At 31.1% G+C, this 25,131-nt stretch overlaps 1 protein-coding gene across 12 annotated transcripts in view; it reads left to right on the forward strand.

Moving 5' to 3' along the window:
- LOC124541029 (probable nuclear hormone receptor HR3) overlaps positions 1 to 25,131 on the forward strand; it is a 116,365-nt gene that overhangs the window by 73,593 nt on the left and 17,641 nt on the right. For 5 of the 12 annotated variants that reach the window (XM_047118811.1, XM_047118808.1, XM_047118809.1 and 2 more), the window contains one exon: positions 24,764 to 24,877. In XM_047118811.1, the coding sequence (XP_046974767.1) occupies positions 24,764 to 24,877 (114 nt within the window). Of the gene's footprint in view, positions 1 to 11,980; positions 13,194 to 24,763; positions 24,878 to 25,131 lie in introns of those variants that run through there. The other 7 variants (XM_047118805.1, XM_047118804.1, XM_047118807.1 and 4 more) reach the window with 7 other exon arrangements.

A 25,131-nucleotide genomic window follows, 5' to 3' on the forward strand; every position in this document is an offset into this window, starting at 1 on the left:
TTTTTCTGGGTCAACGCACTGATTTGTTTGTTATTTATTACAAATACAAGCGAGATACATTTGGCAGGTCATCGACCTTGGCCCTTATCAAAGGGCGAGGAATTTTATTCAATAATGAAAGGAAATGTTTTTATACGAATCGAATTCAAATGCTTATATATTTTGATGAAATCGCTTTTAAGGAAACTATTTACTGCTTCTTATATAAGAAGTTATACCATCATCATTACGGTTTGTTCTAATTCAATTTGTAGGAGGGAGGGGGGTTAATATGGGTATTACGTCAACCATTTATCTATATATCGTCCATCTGTCTGTATGTTCGTGTTAAACTTCTAAGCTACTGAACGGATTTTGAAATGGTCTTTACAAATAGACAGATGGAATCATAATGAAGGTTTGTGTATTAAATTTATTAAGATCTTTCAGTAAATAAGTTGAAATAGAACGACAAGGGTGAAAAAAAAACAATAAATAATGTAAATAAATAATCTTTATGTTCCCGTGTGAAGCCTGGATAGGCCACAAGTACTTCATAATAGTTTTGAGGTAATTGCTGATGCTTTTAACTCAAAAATAGTTTCTTTGATTCTTACAACACGTTTTGAAAAGGGGTGGTTTTTCTAAACAGAAACAAAATGGCGTCAAATTATGTTCCACTAATTACTGTTGTGCAATGTTTATCAATAAATAAATATAATTTATTAGACCAAGTTTACATATGATATCATTCAATTGACAATAAGTATATTAAATTGTTTATATATATCGACATATCAGTACATATATATAATTATATAAAAATAATATTTCAGTATTATTGAAACTTTAATACATCTGACTTATTTCCTTGATTTCGTGTTATGAAAAAAATATTTCACGGATTTCGATAAAATTTGGTCATATAATAGGTCATATCCCAGAAAAGAATGCAGGATTATGTTTTTCCGGGAAAAATGAAAATATCATACCATTTTGCCCCGGATATCATCACTATGCATTTTGTAATTTAAAACCACAAAACCTTCAGAAGGTTGTAGGCTGGTATTCCTATACGCTTTTAAGAATATAAGTATACAACATAATAAATATTAAATAAGGAAATAGTTCTAAAAGTGTATTTGTATATACCATTTAGCTATCAGCTGACAGAGGTCATTGAACTCACCATTTACCTTTATAGATAGAAAGAAGTAAATTTGAATGATTAAACTATAAAATAAAATATTTTTTTTGTCAAGTAATTTTCATTAGAATAAGTATTTCATTGATTATAAAACAATGAGTATACCTAGCCTTATCTGAAAGGCAGTCATCACGTGTTATACCCATTTCGCTCTGACGCGTACGTAATAATATATCCGTCCCTTTCTAAGAGTTTAAGCGGGTGTCGACCGGGGCGATGACCGCCGAAAATTTTCTCAGGGTTCAACGAACGACCGCACAAAAGTTGATTGTACTCGCTTCACTTTTATACTCAGCTATTTTTCGCGTATTTTTTTTTTGAAAATATATATAATTGGCGCGATAAAGAACCATTTTTTTCGAATTATCTTTTCAGAATTTATATTTACGTAAATATGTAATATATAATAGGTAATTATCAAGGTAGAGCGGTTAAATGTTTGTACTATAATAATGGTAGAAAATTAAATTACCTGTATTATTCAAAGAGGCTTTAAGTCATTATAATAAAGCTATTTATAAAAACATATGATACCATTCTACATATCTAGAGAAAAATGAAGAATCAGTTTTTGACGAATAACTCAAAAATCTCTTGAGCGATTTTAATAATTTTTATACCATTTTAAAGGTGGTTAAATTCCCTATAAAATGATATATTATTTATTTACATAACATTTCATGGGGGTTGGGTGTGTACAAAAAACCAAAGCCCCGTTGCTCGGGGTCAGAGAATATTTCGAAGTTCATTTACCTCTCCAGCGAACGAAAGTGACTCGTGGTTACGTACCAGCGCTGTAGTGATATACTGAGTTTGATTTCCTGTGTTAAAATTTTGCTATCAGGAAACATACTAGGTCGTAACACAATTCTATAAAAGAGAAGGAGATTGTTTCCACGAAATTGGTGAATTTATTTATGAAATGAAGACTTCCTAGGAAACAAAAAAATACGTACATATATTAACTGTCCTAGTTTCAGAAACTCTAGTATTACATATATAAAAATCTGTTACTTAAACAGAAATTGGATGTACAGACCGCGTGGTAAACTAGAGCTAGCATTCCATGGATAATCTCCTAAGCCTTATGGTGCCCTGGTAGTTTTTTTTTAATTTATCAACAGTTAAACTTTTTTTTTCAATGGATAATTATTTAAAAACTCCTGTAGTATTATTATCCGAACTAATTCACTCAAAACATCCGCAAAATTGTGTAACAAGGGTGAACGACATTGGGTTCAACGAGACAAAAATGCACCAGCCTAACATGAACCCTGGTCCATACTTCCGTGTACAGTTGTCGTAGGTCCTACAGCAATTGTTGATTTTTTCAATATATTATAAAAGCTATGTCTAATGCCGTGAAACTATTTCAAGAATGCATGCTTTGTTTGAAAACACATTAAAAACTTGGATGCTTATTTATTTTTCGATTTACATGATTTTTGGTCCCAAATTCTTCAATACATGCCTTGATAGTTTAGGTTCGATTCTGACTAGACTAGAGATTTTTTTTTAAATAGTTTTCAAACTAATAAAATGTACCACAATTTATCTTTATAAGTAGATTCTACTTCTCATTCTATAGGTCAGTACTTGTTGGTAGTTCAATGTCCTGAGGCAATTTGACGTGCCAAATTTCAACCGCCTCAGACAAGGCGAGTTTGCCGAAGTTTGCTCTTTTTTATTAGAAGTCGAGTGAGCTATAATGGTCGGAAATATGTTGTCATCACTGTTTTCTGATATTCGCAACGTAGCTAGCATATAACCATATACATTGTGCAATTTACACTGACTCACTCACCGTTCGGTGTAAATACCAATACTAAAAATAAAATGGGGTGAATAAATCAGGGTTTACTTTACTGTAAATATACCACCAGGCAAATCCTGACTGTCAAAATTTGACTGTCATTTTACTGTGATTCTATAATAAGTACCAAGAGTGCATAAGATGTAAAGAGATTAATTAATACTTTGCTGTCAAATCTCTATATTTGAATTATGAGTATATATTGTTTAGTATCCTGTAATATCTATATGAAAATGTCCATTAAAATAATACTGATTGTGTTTTTCAAATAAACTATTAGTCTATCCGTCGCTTTGTTTTCGTAAACTGTCAAAACGTCGACAGATACATAAGAAAGCTTTAGACACTTTAAGAAAACTTTGGCGGAACATCAAAGATACGTCAATCACAATTACTGTTGATATCCGATTAAAATACCACCGTAATTGGGTGACGTCGGTCGGGATTCGAACCCGCGTCAAGGTCGCTATAGTGTGACGCGTGCCTAAAAATAAACTTTTTGTGTGACAGTTCCTTGACACTATGAAACGTTGACCTGTCGAGTAACTCATAATACTTAGTGTACTATTAAAAGTATTGGTTAATCTCTTTGCGTGTTTTTAACTCCTGGTTCTTTTTGTAGAATGGGTTTCAAAATCGTCCTTAAAACAACACTATTTACTTTTTTTATTCGGGTTTTCATTTACTGTTTTATGACTGCCTAGTACACCTGACATTAATATATAGATATAAAATGTTTCTTTTCTATTCTTATAAAGTAATAAAAGATAAATTAAAGATTATTTATTATATTAATAAATGAATGAGGAGTGAAGCTGTCATTATTATTATTTTTGTCCCAAATAAACAATAAATAAAATAAATCTATATGCGTACGTTTTAAAATGAATCGATTTGCTTAAACTAGTTCTGTTAATTAAAATAGAACATAAACTAATAATTAATGCCACAATGACAACTACAAAAGAAACAATCAAATATACCTCATTTAATTAATTTTAATTTATAAATCAAATAATTAATATAATTAAAACGATTTCAAAGTAATAAAAACAATTTAAACAGCGCATCGTTTCTGAAAATAGAAGACTTCCTATTATATACATATAAAATAAAAATACTGTCCGTATGAACGCCGGATACGTGTGTACCAAATTCTCTGAAAATCAGTTCAACGGTTGAGGCGGTTAAGTAGAACAAGTAAACAAACATATTAGCAATCTAAACGTTAAGCATAGACCAGACTGGTACACTTTTATTTAGACCGTGTGCAATATCAATTTCTCAAAAAGGATTTTACACTATTTAAAATGTATCCTATTAATTCCTGGTAGCCTAGTACTTTTTTTGGTAACAATCGCTTCAGTGAATGTGTTTTTTTTTGTTTGTTTGGTTAGTGAGTTTTGAAGTTAATCCACCAACCAGCGGTCGAGCTGTGTGGTGGAATAAGATCGAAACCTTTTTCTAAATTAGGTTATTTTGTAAAACAGTTCTTGAACAAAACCTTTCTCTAAGGGTGGATGGTTTTGAGTGCTGGTGGGCCGCATTAATTCCTTGATGACGACCGTACAACATATATATACATATGTACATATATGTTGTATATACATACGCACATAGGATTTGTGAGGGAACCATAACTTAAGAATTGTAGTAATTTGAGTACGAGGGGGATGAAATGGGGCGTAAAGTATTAAGTGATTCCTAACACTAAGCGGGTGGGGCTGAGGACACTTACCTCATATATTTAAAAAATATAACTAAACTATTGGTTGGAGTCATTATTACACTTTGAAATGAGTTTTGGACATAATAAAAAAGATAAAATAAAAATTAAATAAATAGAATTCAATGTTTAACTGATAAATAAATTTGTGCACGACACATAAAAATTACTTAACAGATTTTAATTAAATTCTACGTTTCGATGAAATATTCTGGATTAATTAACAACTGTAACTTGTAAGAAAATGTGCTGTATAAGGAAGTTTCAGGTGTACAATTTCTTTTTTGTGTAAATTTTTTGAGATATGATTATGATTGTTTTTCAGTAGAGATGTATGTATATAATGGATAAATAGATGAGATGGATATAAAAAAACGTAGGTAGCTAGCCTATGTAGGAACAAACTTGCTACCAATATATTTTTTTTAAAAAATTGTGTAGCCAACCCAATTTGGACGTTGGTTGTGCTTGGCTGTGTTGGCTGCTAGATTTGTCATCCCATCGGATAGAGAGTGTGCAATTATTATAAGAATTTGCACACACACACAACATGTGCACTCAACCAAATGTGTCCAAGACTAGCAGGCGTAGTTGAAATAGACCAGGAGAACATGAAATCAATGTAATTATTTTAAACATATTTGCAACAAACTTGTCATAGTATTTATACATAGAAATATTGCAATTCACGTACTTTTAATGAGTCAATGTAATTCCAACTCATTCCTGACTCACGAGTACTTAGTTTTGTAAGACTTTTGAACCCTAATTTTGGGGGTCATTATACTACCTAAGGCCGTTTCCCCCTAAGGGCGGAATGAATGAACGGTAACGAGTTACAGCTTTATAAGACATGTTACAACCTATCTTATAGAACATTTTATTCAAAAGAATCGTGAAGCCTTGTGTTTTTTTCAATTTGTATTTTTTTAATCTGTATTTATGTAAACGTGGGCATAAATTTGAGGTTAAGGAAACAATAATCGCGCTTCTGAGTATATTTATAAAATATTTATTAATTTAAAAATATTAACAATCATTATAAGCACATTGGTAAGAAAACACGTGTTCAAACATTTCTTTGTACTTTTTTTTTTTTATTTAAACAAATAAAGGCTTAACAATATTAACAAAATCGAAGTCCATGCCCTATAAAACACCTTGTAAATATAATACTCGAGTCGTTTATGTAAAAGACCTTTTAAAAAACAATTAGTCACCTGCGCTTGAGTCGTGTGCGTGTATGCGTGCGTTCAGCGAACTCTATTGCGCAGTGGAGCAGCCGTTGACCCACCACGTGGGTAGGAGCGTCTTATCGTTGCTTCCCGGTGCCATTTTTGTTTCATAACTCCCGCGCTTTTGCGCGTTCGATTCTCAAATGTATTTCTTGTTCGATGAAATATTCGATGATTTATTTTTTTTTAATTTTATTAATATGACAATGATTGAGTGTTTGAAATCCATGTTGTTTTTTTTTTTAATTTAAAAAATTCTTTTTCTTTTATTTTGATTGTTATTTATATATTTTAATTGTTAACTATGTCGATGCTTAAGTGATTTATTTACCACCATTTTAGGCATAAGCTGTAATACTGGCCTTAATTGAAAAAAAAAAACGAAAGGGAATAAAAAAAGTTTTTAGGTTAACTATTCTGAGAGCGAGATTAGGCAAATTAACTTACGAAAATTTATAATAAATCTCTTATAGAGCTTGCGACCTTATTTTCATTTAATATATTCGTTAAAGTATTATAAATCTGTGACTAGAGAATTGAAATATTTTATTGTACAAATGAGAGTTTCAAAACTAAAATCGAACTACAAAATTATAAAAAGGTACATTATTTTAAAAATTAAATTGCTGGTTTTAAAAACATTGATTTTTAAATTTGGAATGTAAGTAACAGTAATTTTTCTTTTGCTGGGAACCTTACCTTAGGATTAATAAGGATTTGTACATATTCCAAATTCAAATTGGTTGTTACGAATGTGATAGAAGTTCAACTGACTTATGCAATTCCACACAATGAAGTTATGCCAGTGTGAAAACTCAATAAGGCTTTTTGGGATTTGAACTGGCAACCAATTTCTGTAGCAACTAGCACATTAACTACGGCAATTAAATATCAACGAGCATTGTTAACGGTTTGAAAATATTCGAATAAAAAAAAAACAGTTACAATTACCGTCGAAAATATTCAAATATCGAACGTCAACGATCCCAAGATACACTTACAATTTTCAAAAGAGTTTTGTATATCTATATTTTAAAAATCGAATAGTTGCATTACACCGTGACGTATCGCGTAACTGTCACTTATAAATCGGCGATCAATATCGCTATCTCGGTTCGGCGGCCGGTCGGCGAACCCCGAAACCGGGGTCAATGGCACTTCTAGCTGGACAGTTGCTGTTGAGAATTACTTTACCAGATATTTGGTAAAATACAAGACAAGATCGAATGAGAAAAGCATACGGAATTTTCTAAGTAAAGCACTCTACAAATAACCTATATAAACAGCCTATACTACTTTTCTATGTGTCATTTATATGCAAAGAATTGTCAAAAACCAGTTTAATCCAGATCTTTGAGAACTACTATCCCTTATTATTACATAGGTCTTGAATTTTTGGTTATGAGTTTTTCTACTCAAATTATTCAAATATAGAATAGAATAGTAACATAAAACAATATAACATTATACACTGTTTTTCAGATTATAATACTGTTAGTCTTACCACACCCCTTAACATCTACCACCAACCTAGGTTCTATTGTGGCATTGTTCCACTCCTAAAGGTTAATGAGCTACTATAAGGTTAGGAGGGATGATATTATGTTGGTAACCTTGTTTGGCATTTCTTCCTATGGTGGTAAGTCTATATTATTTTAAATAAGTTATCGGCATGGATTCCAGTCCATGGCAGTTGAAGACATCATATATAAACATATTTAGTTGTTAAAATGACTACAAACCGCTTATATAGGTATATTTCAACAGGAAATGACATCCAAAATAGCTGTAGATATGGATTTCCAGATTCATTATTAAAAAAATAACAAAAGGTGACAGATAAAACAATACACTTTAGTTATGGGTTAATTAGTTTGGTCAATTAACTGTAAAAAAAGTTATCTAACATCTATCACTCATAGGTCATTCCAAGTTCAAACGTAGGTTCATAGTTCGTTGGACGCGCCCCACGACGGATCGGATTTAAATTTCGAATGTTCTCAATTTGAACTTCCGAATTCATTCCATTGTCGTTTCACCATTTTTGCTTGCGGAATACAGACGCCATGTTGTTTTTCGTTTTGAAATTGGAATTATATCGATTCGACCAATGTCTTTTGACTCCGGTAATATTCAACGGATTACATTATTGAATTGATATTTTTAAATAAATAGATACAATTATTCACGGTGGGATTGGTTTTGCTTGCCTAAAACCAGCATTGGATATTATTTTAAATAATCAGTATAAAGCAAGAATCTTTCCAAGTTAAGACCAGGAGTTGTGATCTTCCCAAAGCACGTTAAACAGTTTTATCTCCTAGTGTGTTCTGATTTCCTATTAGACGTGTCGTTGTCCTCATATATAAAGATCGAGGGAATAGGGCTCTAGGCTAGATGGCGCCGGACTATCTCCATTGCCTATATATCCGGACCTAAATATATCTTTGAAATGAGCTACTATATGTTTATATGTATATTACTCAAATGAAACATTTTTACATTTTTTTTTATCTGTACCAAAAGTTTTTGTGTGATACATAAAAACAAATAAATAACTATCAATATGTGTTTGAGAGTATTTGACATTAAAAAAAAAAGGAAAAATTCTTAAAAACAATTATATCAATTACATTCAACACAAGAAGTAATTTTACCCCGTTATCGGTCATTACAATTTACACTCCAATGATAAGAATGCATAAAATTAATTCGTTTTATTTTTTCGTTATTTAATTGCTATTTTTTATAGATTAAATGTACGTAATCAAATTAATTCAGCGACTTTGTACATGAGTATGTAAAAACGAATATAGGTATTAAGAATTTCGAATAAGAAAAATTTTCTTTTACCAAAGAACTCTCGCTGGTAATCTGTACTTTCGTTTGGGTTATGTCGCCCTGGTACTTTCGGGTCGGATATGATACTTGCTATAAGTTGGACCGCGGTTTTTCCCGTCATATATATATTCACAGCAGTTAGTTAGTTAGTTTTTCTCCCAATATAGGTTGATTATTTAAGAGTAGACAGCTTCCCTCTCTAAAGTGATCTTTGTGGAATAAGTACTTTCTAAGATGAGCGCATACAGCCATACCAACTTTTCCAATAATGAAGAGAGCCATGCTTGTCAAATCAACATCTTAATTTAAAATGAGTAAAATTAAATAGCGAAGCATTGCTACGTATAAATATAAACGATTGGCACCGACTTCTCTATAGCTCACAGGAATAGTGTAGTTTTCTACCAGTGTAGAAATATTTAATATAGGATCATTAATTCCGGAGATTACCCTTTACAAAGAAACAATTTTAACCCCTTGAAACGTGGTCATCATCTATATTTAATATTATAAAATGTGAAAGTAACTGTCTGACTGTCTGTCGTTCTTTCACGACCAAACCAATGAACAGAATTATATGAAATTTGGTATGAAGCAAATTTGAAGTGCTAGGACTAACACATGATAAAAAACGCCTTAAAACACGAGCGAAGCTGCGGGCTATAGCTAGTCACTAAGTTATATCTCATTTACCAGTACATGAACCATAGATAAATATCAAAATTTTATTATATCAAAGAAAAATGTATATGAACCAGCGCCCAAAATAAATCTACTAAAATAAAGAGCACTAAATTTCCGTCACGCCCGGCTTAAATTTTCCAACCATTTCCACGCGGCCGGTTTTTGATGGCGGCGACCTTGTGACGTCACATTCCTCCTCTCACTCTCGCCAAGCTTATTGATTCGGGGGTCACGTGCTCGTCATTAATTAACCGACTTTGACGATGGGTATTGTGTTTCTGTGATAGAGATTTTTATTGATGGTTTGTACAAACGGATTTCCTGCGATACGATTTAATAAAGCAAAAGATTAAAGAGAATTTGATTTAAAATTCACACAGAATTAAAAAAAAATGCTCGAAATACTTTTAATTTAATAAAAACTCCAAAAAATCTTTTTCAACATAATATAGAGATATAGTCTTTTACTTTTACGAACTTTTATTAGAAAAATATTCAAAGCAAAGTTTAATTAATAACTTATTATTTATATAATATTTTTTATTAGTTTATTATTAATATTTGCTACGTATTCTTTTTTAACCTCTCACAATATTAAGATTTAATTTGCTCAAAAATTTAAATTTGTTGCTGTATATAAACCCCCTTTTTAAGGGGTCACGCCCCCCCCCTCCTCCTACTGTAAAAAATTTTCAATACTGTTTTTGTTAAAAATTCAAAGATTCCTGCCTACATTTTTAATTTAGATTAGGATAGCATGAGTTCTTAGGAGTTTAATTCAGACATCACATAGATGCTTCATAACTAACAGAATTAGTTTAGTTTACTTGGAATATTATACAGTAATATTCTATTTTCAAGTTGAATAGTCTTAAAACCGCTTTTTGTTTTTTTTTTTAATTATAAAATAGCTTAGGTATTATAGAATGAGTCCTTGACTTAAATTTTAGTTTAAATAAATAAAAAGTACGTTACACGCGTATAAGCTAGTTACACACGAGGTATTAATATATTATCTATATGCCGAGGGTTAACAAACTAACTTAGCATTAGTGAGTCGCAAGTATAATAAATTTTAAGCGACTTATTTATAATATTATGTTAAAAATATATCTTTTCTTAATTTATCATATCTGGCACACGCGTTATTCGTGTCAAATAGATTAATTAAAAATATATGTATTATTGTGTATTTGTTCATGTGAATAAATATTTTCGAACGTCGAGTGTTCGAATTTTAAAATTTTATTTTTAGAACGATAGCTCACAATGTGACACGATATTGGCGATTTTTAGCACTTTCGTAAAGGCAAATATTTTAAATCTAGACTTTTAGAACACGTTCACTGTGTGACATTTGTTGTGTTCCTTTTTCGAATTTATTGCCTCTTTGATTTATGCCTTCTCTATTGAAATTGTAAGTTTTTTTTTTACAATAGTGTTGTCATCGAATTTGTGAATAAAATAAATATTCGTTTATAGTGAGTAGATGATATAAACGAATCGATTTTCGATTATGGCAACTATTTTTAATAGTCACAGAGTTAGTAAAATATTTATCAGATAATTTTTGTGTGTGTTTTTTTTATCAGTTACGCGTAATTTTTGCTGATGTATGTTTTACAACAACTCAATATATATACAATCATTTAGAATGAGGATTTGGACTTTGATTTCAGATGGAATTACATTTTTATGCTATGTTTAATAAAAAAAGTAATAATAAATGTTTGCAAACAGTATTAGGTTCAATTCAATACTGTAATCATTAAGTATACGTCAAAGACAAGAATCGTATCTTGAGATTTGAAAATTCAATGACTCAGCTATTTTTATTATTGCAACATTATTACTATATTAAAAATCGATGTTCTTTATAAAAAGAAAATAAGATAACAAATATTTATGTTAAAGAACGAACGTTACTGTCAAATGTGTATGGAAAGACCCCCGCGTTAAATGAAAAATCATTATAACCGGTTGGGAGATCATTTTCCGGGGTCATCGACCTGTTCAAAACAATGCTGACGTAATATGAAAAACGATTAAATATATAATTTTTTTCAAATATCGAATTGCCAAAAATGCAGCCGCCTAAGAATTCCACATTCGAACTAGAGTTCAATAGCATTTCACCGAAATCTACTTTGTTTGGGTCTCGGGGTCAACGACACGGTGTGACGCCGACGCGTCTGTGTGCGCGCGCCGCGTCCGTACAGCGGCACGCACACATCGATACGACCACCTTACGTGACACCGACGCCGGCTAGCCCATTTTATCTCTTAATTACTCGTGCCCTGCAAATATTTTCCTACATCTAATTACATTTTTAGTACGTTTACTGTCGTTGTTTAGGTGTTCCGTTGTAATTTTGCCTTAACTGTCGAATTTGGGGAAAATTTTCGCTCATCTCCGGCCGGGGCGAGTGAACTATCACTAGCTAAGTTGATTATTCGGCCGAATGAAAAAAATATATAATTTTTCGTTAGCCCGGCTCGAAGATTCGTCAATGCGTCAGTCAGCTCCGGGCCGTCCTGGCGTCGACATCCTCCGCCAGTCGCAGACGCGTAGCCGAGTTGTGAACAACCTATAGTACAAAAAAGAAACGTACAAATTTTTTCTCTTTACACTAGTGAGGTGAACGCATTCATTTTTTTATGTGACAGTGCCTTTAAGTGCGTGTGACCAGGATTTTCGTAAATAGAACGTGTTCCCGTCCTAATTTGAATTTAACATTCGACGTAACGATTAACACGATTTTAGATAATTGAACGCGCTTCGGTTAACTAAAATCGATTCGTTTTTCAAATATTCAATTTGAATGTTCGCTTTTTAAATTCTCTTAAACTTTTCTTTCTGCTTTCGTTTTTTTTTTACAGATTTTTTTTCTGTATTTGCAAATTGAAATATTAACAGTATACGGGAGCAAGTGAAATTAAAAATAAATACAATAAATCAAAAAGTGCCTTAGTAGAATGTTTATTTAAGACGGAAAGAAGAATAAAAACAAAGACCACGGCGACAAAATGCCAAAAAACTTGTTACTTTTCAAAAAGTTAATACCAGAAATAAACTTCGCGAAAAGAAATCTTACATCGCCGCTCGGCCGGAACATATACATCAGTTAAATAGTGGTGCTTAAATCAACCAAGTTGAAAAACAAATTAAAAAAAAAAAAAACAAAAACAAAAATAAGACAGAGTGCCATAAAGTTTTTCTTCAAGAAAAAATCTTATGGTGTGACAAGTTGCCTTAGCCGACAAAGTTGGAAATTAAAAAAACAAAATAGGAACACCAAAAATCAGTGATACTAGTTAAGCCGCAATGCGAATACGATTCGTGCGTCTTCTCAATCATTGGTCGAAGGTCACTTAAAAAGTTAAATTTTGAAAAAAGAATAATGATGAATAACAGTCAATTCCACGAGTTGTTCGGCTCTCAGTGGCCTCCCGACCAGCATGGAGGTCACTCGTCGGCATCGACGATGCTGCACCAGGGACAGGGTCTGCCCCAGGGTATGCAATTGAAGAGAGAGCCGCACACTGAGGTCCAGGGCGTGATGCATAACCAGATGGGTATGGACATAACATCAGGATCTGTGGCCGATAGCACCTCGCCCCCTCCAGGGAATAGCGAGGGGATGTTCGGTTCCTCTATATCAGGGATGTTCATGGACAAGAAAGCTGCCAACTCGATCAGAGGTAAATGTCAGTGTTTCTTTTTATTTTTTTTATTACATTAAAAACTTTTTTAATGTCGATATTTGGATCTTTGCCTTAAAATTTTTAACTTTAAGTTTTAACTTTATTAAGATAGATATTGTTACATTAATTTTTATATTTTATAAAATATTATAAAAAACCTTTTTAATGTAACGATGTCTATTCATTAAAGAAATTATTTAAATATAAGATGAAAGAGTTTTCATATACATTAATGAATAAATATAAAACCTTATACTTTTTGCGTCGTCATTCGGAACTCGACTATTCGTCTCAGTTGTTGCGTAATACTTATTTATGAAGAAACCGATCTTTTGACAATTCCTAAATTGAGATTATCTTGTAATCGTTCCAGTAGTTATAATCTTAAAGAATTTACCTGACATGACGGTTTAAAAAGCGCTTTTAAGAGTTTTAAATAGAGTAGAGTTTAATTTCGATTTAAGCTATATGGTTAAAAAGTAGCTTATTGGATATTTTCAACTGTTAGTTTAAATATGGATTGCTACAGTCAAAAATCAGAGTAGAAATGACTGAATAAATTAAAAAAGCGTGGTATTTATATTTGTTGACTTCCAGGCTGGATGTATTACATATATCATTGTATTTAACTATTATGACTGTATTTTTAAATGTTGAAAAAGAGTAACTACAGAATGTCTTGCCGTTTCTTTTCGGTAGAATCTACTATAGCTTCACTTAATATAGTTGTTAAATGACGATTCAAAAGTTCTTGTAAAAGCCTACTTGAATAAAGTATAGTTTGATTTTGATTAAGATTCACGTACCACAGTTAGAGCAATGGTCGGCTTTTTAAGTGCCTTTGAATGAGTTATTTCTATAAGATTCTCCTTATAAGTAATACTTACTTGAATAAGGTTGCATAAATAAATATTATGACTTGGACTTGCAACTTAATGCAAATAACATTAAATTTCAAGTCTTTGCAATTAATTTTCAATAATGATTAATATGTTATCTCTATCCTTATCTAACATTAGCGGTAATGATATCTTGCATCCCCCTTTTATTGGTTGCCTGTAACGTCCCAAACGAAACGTCTTAGCAGTTAGAAGGTACTTAACCGATGTTTGGGAGTTCAATCCCAGGCAAGCATCAATTCCTTGTGCTTGTTATTATGTACATATATTGTATGTTGGATGAAAACCAGTCATATATCCACTAGTAGCAACCCGCAGCTTTGCTTGCGTTTTAGTGTGTTAGTTGTCATGTAGACAAAAAAAGTAGCCTGTGTCCTCTTGTAGTATCTTGTAGTATCTATTCGGTTCATTGGTTTAGTCGTGAAAGAGCAACAGACAGACAGACAACATTTAATATAGATTAACAAGTACTAGGGCAGCATGGTGGACCAAGAGGTATTTGCTCAATGTATACAGAGTGTTATATATAAATATCAATCTACTAAAATAATACTATGTCATATTAAAGTATGTTTATTTTAATTCAAATAATTATTTATCTCATCGTAATACATTCCAAAGTTCTTAAGTATGTTATTTGTTTTATTATCAATTGTGTACATTAATATTAAAGATTATTTTTATTAATGTTTTAGAGTTAAATTTAACGTAATAATTAAGCATACATTTTGATTATTTTATTATTTCAAGAGCCAATAGCGCAGTGGCTTAGCCTACTAGCGATTTAAAAGAAACAGGATCGATTCTGACCACTTGGGCTATTGTCATATTCTCTTTTGTAAAAAAAACTTATTAGTACATATATATTTAGAGATGTATACTAATGCTGGTCATAAATAAGTGATTGAAATAGTCGTAATGAAGTTTCCACCATACTGCTAAAACGAGTTCATGGGTTCACATGGTAGGTTTTTGATACTATCATCCGCCGAATATACAATGATTTATAAAGACTATAACAAATGTTTGTCCGGTTTGAATTTGTAATCCAATGAATACAATAAAAACCTGAATGTTATCCAGTGATAAGGATCAGGGTTTTTTAACCCAGTATGGTTAGCACTGCTTATCATTCTTGGGTTAGATTGACATGCTTAACCAATCCATTAATTTCACAATCAATATATCCGTATTCCCTTTTGTAAATATAGTGAGCCAGTGTAATTATAGGGATATAATATTTCACTATAGCGTTAAACTCGCTTATTGGAAATAGATACATAACGAGAATTTAATTCAACTTTTTTTGAAAGGTTCCAGTTTATGGAGGAAGGTATAAAGTCATACAGTTGTAAATTTCCTTTGCCTATATAATTAAAAAAAAATTGTGTGTTATTTTTTTTTAAACTGGTATGGTTGGGGTAGCAAATCGTTACACTTACTGATATCCATAATTGCACTGGCGCAATCACGTCATGTGCCCTAAAAACTAAGTACTTATTGTAATTAGTTGTTTATCTATAATTTGTCCTAATTCACTAATGGCTACATTTTTCGCTATTAGATTTTTCTTTGTTCGTTGGATTATTTGTGTTAATTGTCCCTAAATTTGGGTTACGATGACGCATTTAAAATTGCATCTTAAAGTGGTTTAAGTAACATAGATTATTAATTACTGGAATATTTTTTAAATTATTTTTTGGGTTAAGTTTGCTAAGGTACTTTTCACATACTAGGTCTCAAGACAATTTTTGATAGTCTGATAGTCAGTTAATGTGAAAGTACCATATATTAGAATCATCAACAATCGTTCTATTGATCGAGTGATTAATTTATATCGTCTGTTTCAAAAATAGAACTTTTGTCACAGTGGACACACAAATTCACAAACAATATTTATAAAACATTACGCACACATAAGTGAAAGTTATATTATGTATCATTTTGACCTATTTTAACGACGATGCAATGATTAATTAAAAAAAAAAAAAACGTTCGAATTCTTAAAAAAAGAAACAATAAGTTGCATTGTATTTATAAACCAATTACAGGCGGTTTCAAAATGAAATATAATCGTAGCGGCATAAAGTCCATTTTCAAATGGTCGAGGAACTTATTACATTCTGGATTTAAAAACACAATGCACGTGTCAGTTTTGTGGGGTGAATGCACTTGACACAGTTTGCACTTTGACTAGTGGTGTTACTCAATCGTTTTACAACTATCTGTACTAATATGCCGCGTCATTGATTATACTTTTTTTAAATTTAAAGCAAAGGTATAACGTATACAATGCAAAAAATATATGTAATGAAGAAAATGAATTTACTTTATAATTAAGATACAGATAAGGCCGCCACTCTTTAACAGAAAAGTAAAAATATTAACGGTATTATTTCTTTTACAGTACATTAGAAAGACAAATTGTTCTGCAAAACTTGATTCATCAGTTCAAGGCTGTTCTTAATTGATAGGTCACTGACCTCATTCAACTCGATCTAGAAGCTAGCAATAAAACAAGTATTTTAAGCTAATTATTACATATCTAAGAAATTAATCGTTCAATTCGACTTTTTATCGCTAAATAGTTTTCGAATGATATATAAACTATTTACAAATTATAATTTTATCTTTTTTTTTCATTCTGAAGTATCAATTGCATAAAATAATAAGTCATCGACACCACCTTGTCGGTCAGTGACTTGTGACGACACGCTGTCACTTTTATTTTAGGGCGTTCCAAATTAAGTGACGGGTCCATCGGCGCCATTTTGTTTTAAGGTTTTTTATAGAGGGCAGGTGGATGACTGAACGAAATTGAATGATGAAAATATACTTAGGTATATTTTATTGGTCTTAATTCAAGATAAGGAGTATTGTAACATTTATAGGCAATTAAAATTCGAAATTTAAATTATTAGCGTTATTTTCAAGGTTATTTGTTATTTGTTAATCGTACAGATAAAATATATATAAAATAATTATTAAAGGGCGCGAAGACGTTTCGCTTTAGGTTCATGTAGTGCTATGAATAAAAAAGCATGCTGCAATCCAGTTCACTGACCTCGTGACGTCACACCGCTGACGTCACTGCAAATATTACGTTCAGTTTCGATAACGCTATGATATTGGGTCATTGTCGTCTGTAGCAACAATACTAGGACATGTGAGGGACCTAGGTTAAATGCACTGTTGTTGCAATGTTGTATCGTTTGTTTACATTGATAAATATACACGGTTTAAATTGAAATAAGAACGCATTCTTATTTTAAATTTTTTATTCTATTTATAAAAGAAATACTTCAACAATGAATTCTAAAAAGGATTCCTGATATGAATCATAATGAGATTATTAAGCTTTTAATATTATAACATGTAGTACTTTTTTAATCTTTTTTTTACACTAGCAACACTGAAGATGTTCGTTCGTACCTTGACGCATCGTTTATTGTATGTTGCGACACCAAAAAAGACGTTCTAAATTTAAAACTTTAAAAATACACATTATTGCTTATTACTTTTTAATTTTACTTTTTTTGTAAGGATAAGAGGTCCACGTTTTTAAAACCAGTAGTTAAAGTTTAAGGCGGATTAAACTGCGAAGCGGTCAACTTATATAATATAATATTATGTACTCAAACCTCTTCCGAAACGCGCTGCATCTCGTAATATATAATATATGTTTCATCCGCATATAATCTGTGTAATACTTATCTATTTCAGTTACGTAGAGTCATATTGGATGACATTTATGGTAACTGTTCCGCTCTTTAACGTGAGCTTGAAGATATTATGTTACAGAAAATCTTTTTTTTTTTCAGATATTTTCAATTAGGCAATCTTTTTGACGACCGTTCCACAGATATATTACATTCTTATACACTCTACATTTTATATCAGAATTAATTGTCTGTCGAATATTTTTTAAAAATCGAATGTGTTCTATGTTCATTTGAATTATTTAAATGAAAATAAAAACTTTATAATAGAAGTTTATTGTGTTATACGCTTTTATATAAGGTTAAAATTCACTTCGTATAATAGAGTAGGCTTAGATTCGACCACGCCTATTGTATTACCTCATACATTTTAGTGTACCGCCCACTAAAGCATGTACTTGTACGCTTTAGCTATTTTTAAGCGATGTTCTGTTACCATCCTCTTAACTGTCCTCTAAACTTCTGTTATCCTAGTAAGAAATTCTTTAATCAAGAACTAGGAATGCATGATTTTGATGTTACAATTTTTTGGTTGATCAGTCATCCTGCCGGTTGTGTCTTTCTGTGGAATCTACGTTTGTTTCAATAGAGTTTCTTTACCGGTTATTCTAAATAGAATCTACCTAGACAAATACTACCCAGAAAATTAAGCTTGTAAAACGGTTTAACCTGTAAGGCGGCTTGATAATTTTTTTTCGTTTTTCCGCCAAAATAATATTGTGAGTGCAGTATATAAGAAAAGAATTAAATACAGAATACTTAGGTGTTATATTAATACTTTTATTGAAATAGTAATTTTTGGGGCTTAGTTTTTTCAGGTTAAGAAATATTTGGATTGGATGGGTGGATTTGATAGTTATTAAAATAATCTTTTAAAAATAAAACATTTTAAAGACACTTTGTTTTTATAGACAAAATAATAGTAACTTTTTAAAATGGATTTCAAAAAGTTTTTTATACCGTTTCATGAAAAATATGTATATATCATCATATCAAATAAAATTTCAATTTTCACTGAGTGTCGGTTCAATGACCTCACGACGTCAGCTGATTCGTGGCCAAAAACTATATATATAAAATTCTTCGACGACGTAAACATCGCTATAAAAACTACGAAATTAAAAAGTTAAAAATATTTGTTTTATGTCATTTTGTTTTTAATCTGCATTATATGAAACTGCAGTATACGTTACAAACTGGTACTGTCAACTTATTTTTACTGGTTTTTGAGTTCTTTATTTTCTTTCAATTAAAAGATGAATGAAGAAAGAATAATAAAAATAATTTATAATTAAAAAAACTCACTAAAACTTAGAGTTTAAAAATAAAACGAAGAATACCTACTTTTCAAACAAACTTTATTACCAAATAACGTTTAAGTACCAGGAGAATATGAGCACAACGAAAGTCTTTGTTCGAAAATTGAAAAATATAAAATGTATTTCGTCTCAGTCCTTATTCCTTAGAGGCTGTAAAATTTCGGTAACAAAACTATTCTGAGAACTATTCATTCGAATTTCGAAGCCAAAGGACCAGCAAATTTATTAAGGTATCCGAGGATTAATTGCCATTTGAAATTAAACCTTGTCCCATTGAAATAGATGCGTTGATGATATTATATGGTGGAAAACTTTAAGTTGTACGGTATACGTTAGTTCGGACATCTGCGGGCATTCACCTATGCTGTACTGTGAAGCAAAGCGTAATTCTTATTGTTAAAGTCATAAAGTTGATTTTGCAACAAATCTTTCATATTTGTGCGAGTACCGTACACGCCGTTAGATTAAAATTCAAATTCGAGACTCGGATTTGGTCTGGGGTCGATGAACTGTGACGTTATGTGGGTGTGCGTAGTGATAAGATAATGTTTGTGTTTTGACCACAACGATAATAATATTAGCTAAGCCTCTTTCGTGTAAAAGTGCGATTTTTCTGCATAATTCATTAGAATTTGTATTACATAGCCTTGGTGTAAGAAAATGCAAATAAATTACTTGGCGACCATGTAGTAATAGAAAGAATAACAACAATAATAATCTGAAATTTACAAGGTCTACGGAAATTAAAATAACTGTAGAAAAAAAATCTTTAAATAAAAAAAACTATACTGGCCTCATATAAAAAAATGTTCTCTCAAACGCAAGGACTATTTAATCTATGACACTTGCATTTAAATTTGGAATCAACCGTAAGCCCCGCCCGAATTCCGAACCAACCCCGATGTGACGTCACAGAACGTGATACAATTTGAGCCGTGCTCGAGGTCGGTGACCCGTGACGTCACGAACAGCTGACCGGGTGCATTGTGCATCTCTCTCTAACAGCATAAATAAGCTTAATATTGATTTTGATAACGTGAACTTGAAAATTGTAAACTTGACCACGTGTCCTTACAATTATTAAACATTTCTTACAAATAGTATTTTTATACACAAAAGATATATAAGAATTCGGAAATATATTTGGCACGATATTATAAGTAGGATACAGGCACTTTTAAATCGTCATGGAAGAAATTCAGTAGTTACTATTTTCCATATCTATATCAAACAAATACAATCAAATTTATATGACATATTAATGTATCAAATTCGTATATTACACATATATTGTGAATACTTTAAATATACAAATTCGACTAATATCCTATAACATATAAACATACATCATAGGTAATACATACGAACATACACATATCTGTTTAATTAACTAAGAGAAAATGTTGCATTATAACTGTTTCAGTAAATCGTTACAAATAAAGGTTTAATTTAAAAATAATCTCAATATATTGACCAATAGGATACCTTTCATTTAATTAAATTTTTCCAACATTATTAGTTGGAAACAATTAAACAATGTCGAAACCGTTCGCTATAATTATGCAATATGGCATTGTCTGTCATTTGAGTTACGCTTTTTAATTACCATTGTTTTGTAAAGGGCTTCCTCTGCCATTAAACAATAGTTGAATTTGTGGTACCATTGACAGACAGAAACTAGGAGAACATAGATTAAAACATAACGTTTTATTTTGTAAAATGTAACCTACCTACAAACTATAAAGCAAGGGTACCAGGATAACATGAAATAGGGTATAGTATATTGTAAAACAATTCAAACAAGAGTCTCATAGTAATTTTCGACTTTTTATGGCATCGCTAGATGGATAATATCGCTGATGGTAAGTGGTCACCACAAGATATTGTGCCACCAATCTTGAGACTACGTTATGTGCTTGTAGTGGCACTGGATTACTTGGCGGTAGAATGTAGTGGGTGGTTGGTATATACTCAAATGGCCGGACACATAGTGCTACCAAGTAACTTATACATTGTCATTATCAGATTTATACATATATCAGTATAGAGTTCTAGAGGTTAGATTCAGGAATATTTCAGTTAATTTTTATTATAACACAAATAAAAAAAATATTGGGTTGCATTATGAATGTAAAAGATTTTGCTTATATTTGAATTTCGAATTGGAAACCCACTAAAGAACATGACACACACACGATGATATATGTCACGTTAGTTTACCCTAATAAAATATATCTCTGATAGATTTACGAGGCAAAATATTATAACATAATAGTAGCTATTCCTTAAATAATTCAACATATACAAATTTCTTAGTATTTTGAATATACATAGCAAACAGATTAACATTCAAAATTTCTACAAGCTATAATCTAATGGGCAATTAAAATATAATTAATAAGAGATTAATAGATGTTATTTAATGGTTTATAAACTTATCTTTTTGTTTTATTTTAAAAAGTCTGTTCGATATGAGTTTCGATTCAGATAGACATCATATAGACTATCCTTTTCACACACCTTACGTGCAAAAGAGATAGATATTTTATGCTGTCAAATTCGTTAGGTTAGTTGTGTGAAACTTACCTTTACAATTTAATTGTACTACACTGTAAAACTACCGTGACGTCATCTGAAGTAAGATAGGTGTAAAATATATGTATTGAGTGAGCCGGTGTACAGTTAAAATAAGTGATCTTACATCATGTTATAATTTTTTTTTATTTATGGACCAGGAACGCAGAACTCAGAACAACTTACCAAAGCCTCATAACAGCGAAGAGCTTAGTAACGTATTTATAAATTTTGACAAATACATCTCTATCTCACAAGTACTATGTATAATTGATAATATTGTATCTTTTATATAGATTACAGTATGTCAATGTATGAGTGCCACAACAAATACCTAATACTATAAACACCTGTTATATTCACGTAGTAGTATTTACTAATTAAAAAGAGCAATCGATCTGGAATACCGTACTCAACCAAAGATGGATTCCCCGCACACACGTAGAGCCGTACGGCCAAGGGATTACAATACATCTGTCAATACAAACCAAAGCATTATAATCCTTATTACATAGTGCTAAGGAGTAAAATAAATTAAATTGACGTTGCACTCACACATATAAAGGGAGTCATCGCCCGCGCTCCGACCTTGCCGTAGGGTCGACGAACTCGACCAAAAATGGCGGTCGTATGAAATTTTGAATTCCGAACTGTACGAATTCGGTTCATTCAAATATATTTTTTTATGTGACAATTTTTCACGGTATTATACGATTTCGGTATGTCACTAATGGCGCGTCAGATTTATGTCGTGGTGCGTAGGTTAATGTTTGAATTTGGAACTCGATGAATTATTGCAATGGTTTTTTTTTAATACAAAACGGACTAAGGTTCGGTAAGAGTTCGGTTTGTTTTCAACTCAGGCGATGATAACAGTGTATTTATTTCACTATTGTCTTACAGACAGATATATTACATTTATATCACTGTACTCTTTATAATGGTACCATATAATGGTAGGATGTTTATTTATTTATCAGACAAGCTATCCATTAAAAAAAATACTATGAGACTATAAATATTACGTGTACGCCATCTTGTTAATAACAAGAATATTGTACAACCTTATATAGAATTACGTTTTATAATAATAATAAATTTGTAATATAGTTTATATTATTTCGATAGTTACTAACCGGTAATCGAACCCGGGACCTATGGATTTAAACCAATAACAATGTATCACGTAACAATTTATTTTCATTTTGTTTAAATTTGTAATTCAATGCTAGTTTTGTAAGCCATTCTGATTGTTGCAATAGAAAACAATGCTTACTTTGTTTAAAACTAGAAATATACTTAAATAGCTTAGTTTAACTTTAATTGAACCGCGATAACGCAGTGGTTGCGAAACTTAATCGAATCCAAATTTGAATCTTGACCCAGTATTCGTCCAGTAGTCTAAGGCCCAAATTTGGTCAATATTAAAAATTTGAGAAGACACACATTAATTTGAATGTTTACGTAAGTTCTTTGCTCTACAATAAAAAAAACAAAAGTCATATATGACACCAAAATGGGAGATGTGTCTTAGAACAATCGATTGGAATGAAGTTGCTTTTGCTATATATTAAATATTACACATTATTAAATACATATACACCTTATATATTAATAGTGTAAGTCGATTTTTGTCCCAATAATTATGGGAAGACAGCTGCACGTAGGAAATTGGTTATGTTCTTATTTTGAAAAGTTATTTAGTAAAATTTTTATTACAATTTAGTAAATTGTTACGATTTAACAAAGATTTATTTTCAGAAAGCGAAATAAGGTTTTTGGGCTGGTAAAGAGCTGGCTGTTCATATATATATTAAAAAAAAAACAATGTTGAGTATAGGTTGTTATATGTTTTGTTATGTTAGCCATATATTAGACAGAGATAGAAATATAATTAGAAAGAGATATAAGGATTGTTCTGCGGTAAGCCGCATATGAGAACTTCGTTTAAAAAATTACACTATTAAGTCCTTAGAAGATCTAGAAGGATCTCAATTGTTAGAATACTTTGATGTTAATCGGACATTCCGAGTTATATGCCAGTCAAACACAAATGAGATATAGTACGACACAACTTAGATGTAGCATCGACAAAATTCTTAAAACCGATCACATCCGAATTAAGTACGCTATACCAAATTATCAATATTCTCTCTACTATTGAGAGGACCCAAAGATTTCGAGTTAACATTATCTAGTCAAATTATAAAAATGTTATTAAATATTGTTTTAAAAGTTACCGATACAAGTAAAATTGTAACTTACTGATTGAAATTAAAATATTCAAATGAATTCATAATATTAGGGTCTCCACGCCTCTGTTGCTCTAGGGCCTGCATTACTTTGTGGCCTCAGGGTCTTCAGAACTTTAAATCCGATTCGAGCCAGAGATATATATATGTACACAGTATATGCATTTAAGCCTTGTCATTGCTATTTCACTGTAAAGTAAGAGAACTTCTAGAAGGAAATATAAACAAACTTCTTACCAATTAAGAAGATATTACGATCGATAAAACGAGATGAAATTGCACAGAAGCTTTTACTACCCACGACAAATAACTTCAAATATATCTGATAAATTATTGAAAAAAAATTAATATAATTTTACTTATAGTAGTAACATTAGACAGACATTTTTTTTATCATGTTATATTTATTTATAATTATTATATTATTTTTATACTAGGAGCACATAACTCACCTAGTGTTGAACTGTAAGAACCTATTTTATAAGCATATCAATTTCTAAATTTAGTATTTAATAGCTTGGACTTTTTATTCTTTGTTTGTCATATAGGATATATAAATTTAGTTGTATAATTCTTGTCATGTAAAATTAAAAGGACTGCTAACGACTTTTAGTTAACATTAATCTCGCTAAAAGAACTCGTAACTTTACTATATATACATATGTTATTTTATACCAAGAATAAAGCTTTTTTGGAAGATTTGAAGTTAAATAAAATATACGAAATTACGATTTATTGTTGTTATTTTTAAACTTAATTATAATTAATTTGCTATCCAGTAATTAAATGTCTCTTATTTCTTTGTTACAGCGCAAATCGAGATAATACCCTGCAAAGTATGCGGGGACAAGTCATCAGGGGTTCACTACGGCGTCATCACTTGTGAAGGGTGCAAAGGGTTCTTCAGACGCTCCCAGAGTACAGGTCGGCTTCACTAATTCATTAATTTTTTCTCATATTCATATGTAACCTTAAACTTGGTTTTAAAAGTTCTTTATAGAAAATGCAAATCACTAATTTTTTTAGTAAAAAATAGGGCTATTTAAAAATAAAAGTTATCTGATTTTTGTAGAGGTTTGATTTTGAATTAGTACGGGTTCGATTCCTGTATGAAATTGACACAAATGATACATATACCTAATGTGAGTATCAATAAATAGATATGCATTTACAAAAAG

Source organism: Vanessa cardui, chromosome 27, assembly GCF_905220365.1.
Source record: "Vanessa cardui chromosome 27, ilVanCard2.1, whole genome shotgun sequence".
NCBI classification, from domain to species: Eukaryota; Metazoa; Arthropoda; class Insecta; order Lepidoptera; family Nymphalidae; genus Vanessa; species Vanessa cardui.